We start from the raw sequence: 9510 nt of genomic DNA on the forward strand, positions 1-9510 counted from the left end.
TCGCATCCATTAGCACATGCTGAGTACTGTCCGGATGTTTACTGCAGCATACACATGGCTCATCTAGTTCCGATTTGTCCTTAGGCAACCGGCTGGAGCCTCAAATAGCAAGGCACTGTCATTTGTGTTGGACAGATTTTTCCTTCTAATTTCTTCTCATTCTTGTAAATCCCATGGTCCTTTTTGTTTCCATTGTTTGCATCCAATTCACTGTCTTCATTTCTCCCACTTTTTTCTGACGACTCCTGGTTGTCTATTAACACTTTCAATTACCCTGTACTTGTTTGCCAACTTTCTTGACCTCTTCCTTCATTGTGGAACACAATGGAGGAGAGGCACCTACGGGTGATAATGGGTGGAGTGATTGACGTACTTCAAGGACGAAGGCCAAGGATCGCGAAGCAAATAGCCAAAAGTGCTATCGACCTGGGGAATGTTTCAAAGGAAGCGCAAATCGCAGTGTGCACGGTGCCAGAGGTTGAAAGGCAGTGGTATGCAATTGAAATAGCAGTGCTTGTAGTAGACAGGGAAATTTGCACTCTAGCTAAGGCAATGAATTTAACGCTCATTGACATCAACCGAGAAGTGTACCGTGCAGGCCACGAAGGCGTTTTTGCGCATGACGGATTACATTTAACGATAGTATAGCAAGGCCGGTAGCCCAGGCAGCACAACAGCACTGGGCCAAGCATGGTCCAATGCTCGCAGAAATTGGTACGAACTTTGGCCCAATCCTGGCATCATGGCAAAGTGCAACCCGATCCAAGGTTCACCCACTGTTCGAGCCAAGATTGGCCTAACAGTTTGCCATTGTAGAATCCAATGTAGTTCGAGCATAGAGCCAGTGTTCAGCCACTTTGTATTTCAAGAATCCAGTGCTCAACCATTCTGTATCCAACGCGTTTCCAGCATATCCAGTGCTCAGCCATTTTCTATCCAACGCGTTTCCAGCATATCCAGTGCTCAGCCATTTTCTATCCAACGCGTTTCCAGCATATCCCAGTGCTCAACCATTCTGTATCCAACGCGTTTCCAGCATATCCAGTGCTCAGCCATTTTCTATCCAACGCGTTTCCAGCATATCCAGTGCTCAGCCATTTTCTATCCAGTGTGTTGCAAGCATAGCCTGTACTCAGCCATTTTGTTGCTTGTATGCTGGCTTACTGCCTATAAAATTAGTAGCTAAGGAAACGTGATGTAAAAAAGGGCAGGAAGGAAACACACAAAGCATAAACGAAAATATAATTTATTTTGCCTATTTTAGGCAATGCCTCAATTGATGCATACAGGGGCAGGGGGAGCAAGGGCAGGAGGAGCGGCAGGAGCAGGAGCAGGGGCAGGAGGAGCGGCAGGAGCAGGGGCAGGAGGAGCGGCAGGAGGAGGGGCTGCAGCAGGGGAAGGAGCATGGGCAGCCGGACAGGAGGGGCCAACGGTGGACTGGCCAGGGCCCTGAGGCCAAGGGTGGGGCAGGGAGAGGGCAGCAGTGGGCAGGCAATGATCCCTGCCCCGAAGGGAGGGATCATCGGGCTGCTCTGCTGCTAACGTTTCTGCAAAACGCCTCTTCCTGCCACCACCCCTGTCCACAGACCCTGGCAACCACCTCTTAATGAAGCCCTGAGCTTCTGTCAGGTCGGCCCCCCCTTTTGCACAGATGACATCTGCACACAAACATACAAAGACCACAATTAGTAACATTCAACATGCACGCACAATAGAGCAGGCAAACACATTCAACAAAAGAAAACCTTAACATAGTCTTTACACACAGTTCATCTGACAGAATTTGCAACCGCAGCCAACCATATTGAATCGAGGTTCACAGCATGCTCAGCAACGAAATGCAGAATACGCAAAGTAATGCTGTGGGGAATCAAATACTGCTATCGCCTTCTCCGCCATGAAAATTCTTGATCCATTTACAGAATCTTCATCCCTGTTGCCTTCGTTGACATTCCTGTTTTTCCACCCTAACATAGCGTTAACATCATCAGTGATGATCACACCATGTCTTTACCAACCGAGACATATTCAACTATCTCACCCGCTGATGCTAAACGTGTAAGCTGCCTGGTGTGATGCAATTCATCGGCATGCTCGTCAAGCAATTCACCTACACTGCCATTGGCACTAGTGCAGAGCACACCTTCGCAACGCCTTCAAGGGCACTGGTGGCCGAGTATGTGGCTTTCCTAGTAAAAAATGAAATCAGCCAACAGGGACACCTAAATTTCTTCGTTGTAGAAGTTAACAATTTATATGAAAGACAGGATTTTGGCAAGCCATTTCGCTGTAGAGGAGTTCAGCTGTATACACAATACTTGCAAATGCAAAAGGATGACTAAGGAGGCCTTACCTGTGACTATCCGGCATAACTTCAGATTTATGAAAGCCCTCTTCCCCTTCCTGCCATGAAGGCTGTAAAGCACTTGGACGGGGTGTGCCATTACAGCCTTCATGGCATTCGATGCCACCTCGCGCAGCGACTTCCCTCCTATTTGCAGGAGGTGCTTGCGCTGCAAAAGACAAAAATGTGGTAATGAGCATGGTACGTGACAACGTTTTCAAGTTGAAAATTCTACCCAATAATACTAGAATATAATTTATTGCCAAGAGAAGTGAATTTTTAGCCAAGTGCAAAGCAAGACTTTTTTTGCTGCAAGAGGTTTGTGACGCAATGCTCTTTAATTGTAAATGTGCTCCACAACACCTGGAACGGTGTTGCGGAAGATACACAAACACGAAGTGCATCAGATCTTCGTCTATTCTGTGCATTTCATGTTTGTGTTTCGTAACCCTTAGCACTGTAACTGTGTTTCATAGTAACTACCTCTCCAAGCTTTCACCAGCATTAAAATTAATGTAAGTGCACCAATTCTACTTGTATGCAAATTGCCAATGCATAATTAAGAGATGTGACATTAGACTGCAGAAAAGTCGGATCTACACACGTGTGGCACAAAACAGCTTAAAGGCATACCGACACGATATTTTCAGACCTTCACATTTTGTGTTAAAGGGACTGACAACCAGTTTTTAAAGACCTAGTTTTGTGGTAACCAAAAGCTAGCCCTCAGCAGTGTTTACACCTGCAGCTTCGCAAACTGTGAAAGCAGCCCATCATTCTGCTTTTACAGGATGAGGGGAACTGCAGTTACCTGCTCACATTTTGGCCTTTTCAACCACTTTTGAAAATATCAAGTTGGTAAAATAAGTTTGCATTGTCATACAAACCTTCTTACATTTGTACAGCGTTTTTCCCCTAAGTACACGCCTACATCATGGCTGCCTGGCGCCCGTTATCATTCTGTCGATAGACTTACCAAGCCAACTCATCAAAAACAAAGGCTGTGCGCCACTTTCCTGCTCACTACAAATGAAGGCTTATCAGCATATTGTAAGTTAAAAAAATAACAGAAAAATGTGGACTGCATTTCAATAACAATACCATGAACCTCATACACTAATAGAAAGCCACATGATAGGCCTCTTATTCATGGTAAATAAAACTAGATTAAAATGAGGTAAATACAGTATATACAGAAGATCATTGCACCCCTTTTCCTGTACTGTGTCCCACTTGTTTGCACTGCTATTTATAATTCACGATGTATCTAGAACTTGTCCAACAAAAAGAATTTACGCACAAGTGCTCTGCATTGTGTCCTTCTACAGAGAGCTGCCAGTTTGCACTTTGTATCAGCAATGGATTTTTATTACCTTAACGACTTACTCTTTCTTCATGAATGTATCTCTACGGAGAGCTGTTGGAAATCGACGATTCAGCAAGTCACTATGCTAGCTCAGTGGCTATGGCGTTGCGGTGCTGAGCTCGAGGTCACAGATTTGATTCTGGCATTCATGGTCACATTTCGATGAGGCCTCATTGCAAGAACACTAGTGTATGCTTAGATTAAGATGCATGTTAAAGAAACTAAGGTCCAGTCGAAATATATCATTAGAACCTATACAGCAGGGAACAAATTATTTCCATGAACTCTTTTGTGTGTGCGATGCAAAGTTCCTTCCCATAAAACCCACAGCATGTTTCATGAAACATGCACAGAACTTCCACATGTTACATAGCCTTATAATTAAAAATAAAAGGGCAGTACAAACCAAGGTGGCAGCCACAGCCTCATCCTGCACGGCTGCCTCTGCTGCCTCCAATTCTTCAATATTGTTGGCAGGTAGCCGAGGAAGAACTGGAGGCACCGTCGACAGGGCAGGCTGAGACACTGCACGGGTCCTGTCGAGAGGCTCAATTTCATCCAGCCTCTCGGACACGACCCGTACCTCATGCCTCAGCTGCTGGAGCTCATGCAAGACGTCCCTGTTCTGCTGCCGCACCTCCAGCTGCACCCGCAGCACCCGCAGCAGCACCGCTGAAACACAAAAATATTTACTTCATAGCAGAAGCGGTACATTTAGGGCACATTTGATTGGTTGTTTCAGAGCACTCTGGTGAATGTAAAATATCAGGATTTGTACAGGTCTCGGTGGCAGAAATTCATAGGTATTCAAATGTTTTCAAGGCCGCGTCAAAGCTTTTTTCAGTGTGCAGAGCAGCATCCCGTGTATCATTTTCCTATTATAACACTTCCAAAACACTTAAATAGCCTCATTGCACTATAAACACAAAAAGTTATACAGTAAATGCTTGTTAATTCGTACCTCATTTATTCGAACCTTTGGATAATTGAACTGACTGTCACGGTCCGGCCACGCAGTGTAGGCGTCTATGGGTAAACCAACTCAATACTGCGCATGCGCATCAGCTTCTCCATTAATTTGAACTGCGCGCTGCCACGCGGTGATGAAGAAAAAGGAACTCGCCACATATATTAATATGGCGAGAACCTCTATGACCTGCAATAAGTGGTTATTACAATAGTGCTGACCGAGAAAAAAAATAAAAGAAAGAGAAAGAAAACGGAAAAAGTGCAGTCCCCTGGAGCATTTTATCAGCCAAGGAAGTGCAGACATGGCCTTTGCCAACGAGGATAGTGCGCGCTCCCAATCTTGGAGGCCATACAGCGGGCCACTGGAAGCCAAGCCAGCAGTCGTGCGAAATGGATCTGCCTGGGCACTCACCGTGGCTTAAGCTTTTTATACCATTGTTCTTAATGTGGAAAGTTTGCCGGGTCCACACTGATCCGCCATATAAAGCGGATCACAAAATCGATTTTAGATTGTACCCACTCAAGAAATTCCAAATGTTTTCAAGGGTCTTGAAGACATGTTTCAATTTCAAGAAAGTGTGCGAACCCTGATTTGCGTAAATCTGCTTTAAAGATGTCATGAAAATAAGTAGGACTAGTAATGAAATTGCTTAGTTTATACTTTTCATGCTCATAGTAAAGTAGTTGTTTTCCACAATTTATGTGGAAAATAGCCTGACAAGAAGTTACATTATCGAAGTGTTTAGAAACAACCAGTTCTATGCGCTTGACCTACATTCAAAAATTCCATTCTTATAAACTGAAGGCTTGAAGGAATAAGATGTAGATGATATATCAAGAAATAGTAAAGCAACAATGCAGCGTACCGAGCCAGCTGGTGAATTAAAACACAGGTAAACATACTAGCAAAATGTCTACACAAGACTAAGTGTGCGGCTGAATGCATCATAGGATTCTGTCCGAGCCAAACTGCTGCATGTTTACAAATGTCAGGTTTTCTTCACTTATGCTAAAATTCCTTGCTTGTTGCATATAGTAATGGCAGCTTAAGAGCTCCGAACCACATTTTATCATAGTCAAGAAATTCATTTGAAGTTAAAGTGACTATTTCAGAAATACTTTCCCATAAAAAGTACAATGCATTCAACAGAAGCAGAGTTATTGGCAATCGAAGAGCGCCTTGATCCCGTTCACGAGGCTCCTGGTCCTTCTATGACTTGCACTGTGAAGGCTACGGCAGAGTGGGGCGGGCATACCCACAACGTTCGTCCTATAAAACATCACCGTGGTGGGAAGCTTTAATTTTATTTTGGATGTTCACATAGTCCGACTACTTCCGATTTTGTCACCTACAATGCACCAAGCTCCGAGGCTATTCTCAACTTGTGGTGGAGTTCAGTGGGCCTCTTCGAATACCGCCCACGGCTTCCGGTCTGACTAGCCCCAACAAAAGAGCACGTCACAGTCACGTGACCCAAGCACCGCAACCGGAAGTCTCTCCTGGCTGCCGTCTGCTATTTGCTACTCGTAGACAGCCCCCTACCCAGCGTTTTCATAAGCATGGCCTCAGAAATGGTGCAGTCTCAGAGGCCACGTCGCCAACACAACCATAAAGCTTGCACAGTGGAATCGTAGCCCGAGCGCATAGAACTTTATGTTGCGCTAGCTAGTGAGCCTGAGAAACTTAAGCGGAATTCCCACACAGACATAAGCAATATCGTGATCGTGCCACGTCAGTCTTTATGCAGAAAGCACCCACCGACATCCTCAAAGCTCGCGAGACCATCTGCTAATTAAAGGCCCGACGCGTGTCTAGGAGAGAGCACGTGTACACGTCAAAAATCAAACACTCGAACTTGGTAACAGAAGGGATCAGCATATATGCTAACAGCAATCCCCTAAGCTCCTATTGTATCCCACCCCAGCTACCGGCGTGTAATAGCCACATGCAATACAAGATTCTTCACACGCTAATTTTATTTACCTGAAAAGAAAAATTTCCTTGCTTACAGCAATGAGCATGAAAGTTTTCACGAAACACATTACGAAAAGCAAGCATGTGCGCCTGATTGCTGCGCTTCTTTTAAAAAACACGAAGACTAAAAACTACAGCAATTAGACGGCTCGTGAAAAACTTGCATAATGGCACACAAGCACTGATGTAACAGAAGCAATAACTCAATGCACAGTAGTTGCTGCCTGGAGCGTGCAAAGTACACAGACGCACACGTCATCTAACACCGCGCGCATCTTTTTTTAAGACATCCGTCGTCTGCTAGCTACTTGCGCTTGCCCGACCAAACATCTGCTGACAGTTCCAACAGTTTGCGGACAGTCCGGAACTTCCGGTCCGTGAAAAATTTATACACGGTTCCGACAACTCTGACTAGTGGGCGGAGCTTCGGAAGCTGTCCGAGCAAAATCGAATGCGGCACAGCAGTCCCAAGCAGTCTGGGACTGCCAGGGACTGATAATCGAAGAGGCCCAGTGTCCCATCCCTTTGCTGTGCTGGTCTGCTAGATGCAACTTTTTCACTTATTTATATGACAATGGTACAATTTCTGACAGTTGAATGAAACGTCGCCTTTATGTTTACTTGTAATGAGCTCCGACCATAATGGTGACACACTTCAAAGGTGTTCAACTCCGAAAGCAGATTATGTGTTCCAGTCGGATATTGGCATTCGGGCAGGCTTGCTACGCACCTGGAGTCACGTTGCCAGGAAACCACTTGGAGCACCTCAACGAGCTACAATGAGCTCAGCGAGTGGGCTCATCACGACGACTGCTGGTACCAATGTTCCATAACAGACACAGCTACACACAAATGTATTCCTTTTGCTACCCTGCACGACAGGGCTGGAGCGCGTGCCTGCGCTCAATTCTGGCCGTGCTAAGTAATCCGGATAGGCTTTGAACTGCAACAACCTGACCAACAGATATACAGTAGAACCCCGCTGTTACGTTTTTCACGGGACGTTGCGACCGTAACAGCGGGGTTACCAATGCATTGGGTTCTATGGGAGCTGTGCCGGGACCGGCCGAAAACGACGTAACAGCCGGGAAAACGCAGCACCCGGGAACGTAACAGCGGGGGTCCTACTGTAGTAGCCACATCCAAATTGCGCATTTATAAGCACTGTCTATAGTTCATTAAGAAGCGAAATCAATCTAGCCATCTAACCAGAAGCGGCCAGGAGTGAGAATGAGCTAGCAAGTGTACATGTACTTTGAAAGTAGAGTGTTCACAATTAATCGAAATTAGCAAGACGCGACAGATACATCAATAAGCAGTGTGGCTAGACAATGGTCAACTCTTCCAGAAGTAATTGAATCAATCAAAATTCAAAGTGAAGATTTTCCTTCACCACACCTTGGGCTTGGTGAAAAACACATTCTGCAGTTAACATATACAGCAGGGGTTCTCAAGTACAGTCATACCACGGAACCCTGCTAAGCTCCATAAAGTGCCAAGGAACCCCCCCCTTCCGAATTAGCCGAATGTCGAGTTATCGAGGGTATCAAGAAAACAATAAACCAATACTTCACTACGTCATCGCGCTTCTATTTACTCAATGAATCGTCAAATATTGTTTCTATTTAGCCAAGACCTTGCGGAAGCTGAAATTCTCTTCATCTCATGACTGAATAGCGCTAGCAGCGGCGAAGGCCCGCGCTAACATCCTTCGCGGCGTGCGTTTTCATCTGAGACTCGCATTGCACACCAACGTGCGCACATCTCGATTATTTTTTTCGCCACTCAGCTGCTCGCCAACAAAGTGTCCGTCCATCGCGATGTAGCTGGTGCTTTTTATCTTCGACAGCTTTGCACTGAATCAAAGCGAAACAACCGCGGCCGCTATCGACGATCATGACGCGACTTTACGGTTCAGAAGGCAGGCGGCTGACGCACGCACAAAGTCAAAACGACTACCGTTTGCTGCAAGAAGTGCGGACGAAACTGCGGCCGGTCGCTATCGGCTGCCATGGGAGGCAACTGTGCATTTGTGAAGGCACACAGCCGACGCCGCATCGAGTGAAAACGAAACTAACGACTACGATTTGCCGCAACCGCGCGGACGAAACTGCGGTGGTTATCGACGCGATTAGAGATAGTGACTACGCACTTACGGAGGCACGCGGCTAGCCGCCAACGCGGTGTTGCGCGCGGGCGATAAACGCAAGAATAAAGGCTTTAAAGGTTAGCACGAAGCGCTTCGGCGTTGCTGTCAGTCACGCCGCTTACGATCGCCGCTGAGGACCCGGCGATGCGTCCTACGCCGATTCATTTCGGTTGGACGCTACGCCGTTCTTGCTCTTCTGCGGCGCGCATTTGCGGCACGCTCCGCGCATTTTTTTTTTTCCTCCAACGTATACGTCATGCGCACACTATCGGCACCGACCCTATCTACAAATAGGAAAACGCGCATGTGGTAAGCTACGGCCTCCGAGATTCAAGTTGAAAGCTTAGTGCGCTGCCCGTTCTCAGAGGTTGGGTGGCTAAAGCTGCTTGCGTATTATTGCGCAGTTTCGCGCGTTGATGTTACTCACTGTGATGTGCTTTTTGACACTCGGGCATGGGTAATGGAGGTTTCTTTCGATCAAGCGTACCTCGTGTTCGCCGTTTTAAGACACTTGTCGAGAGCGGGACCAGGAAAATTTATCGGTGGCTCGCGGAACCTCGAGCAGGGGCCTGCGGACCCGTAGGTTCCGCGAACCCACTTTGAGAACCCATGATATACAGTAAGACCACTATAAGTAACTGTTTATATGTGCGGACTGGATATAGTACGAGTCTTTTCAGACGCATGGTTAATTTTCCCTAGCACTC

General features: G+C 46.4%; 1 protein-coding gene across 1 annotated transcript; it reads right to left on the bottom strand.

Moving 5' to 3' along the window:
- Positions 1-1272: 1272 nt before the first annotated feature.
- LOC125945807 (uncharacterized) lies at positions 1273-4495 on the bottom strand. The gene is made up of 3 exons (XM_049668099.1): positions 4117-4495; positions 2354-2513; positions 1273-1658 (listed from the first exon to the last, which is right to left on the bottom strand). Exons 2-3 carry the CDS (start codon positions 2454-2456, stop codon positions 1273-1275), a joined length of 489 nt encoding a protein of 162 aa, XP_049524056.1. The 5' UTR covers positions 2457-2513; positions 4117-4495.
- Positions 4496-9510: the final 5015 nt, after the last annotated feature.

This window comes from Dermacentor silvarum, chromosome 5 (genome assembly GCF_013339745.2).
Source record: "Dermacentor silvarum isolate Dsil-2018 chromosome 5, BIME_Dsil_1.4, whole genome shotgun sequence".
In the NCBI taxonomy this organism is placed as follows: Eukaryota; Metazoa; Arthropoda; class Arachnida; order Ixodida; family Ixodidae; genus Dermacentor; species Dermacentor silvarum.

Bases quoted from the DNA above. Each gene is read 5' to 3' on its own strand.
- LOC125945807 (XM_049668099.1), bottom strand. From the start codon at position 2,456: ATGAAGGCTGTAATGGCACACCCCGTCCAAGTGCTTTACAGCCTTCAT. The intron at 1,659-2,353 runs GTAAGGCCTCCT...GTTTGTGTGCAG, and splicing joins GTTATGCCGGATAGTCACAG to ATGTCATCTGTGCAAAAGGG.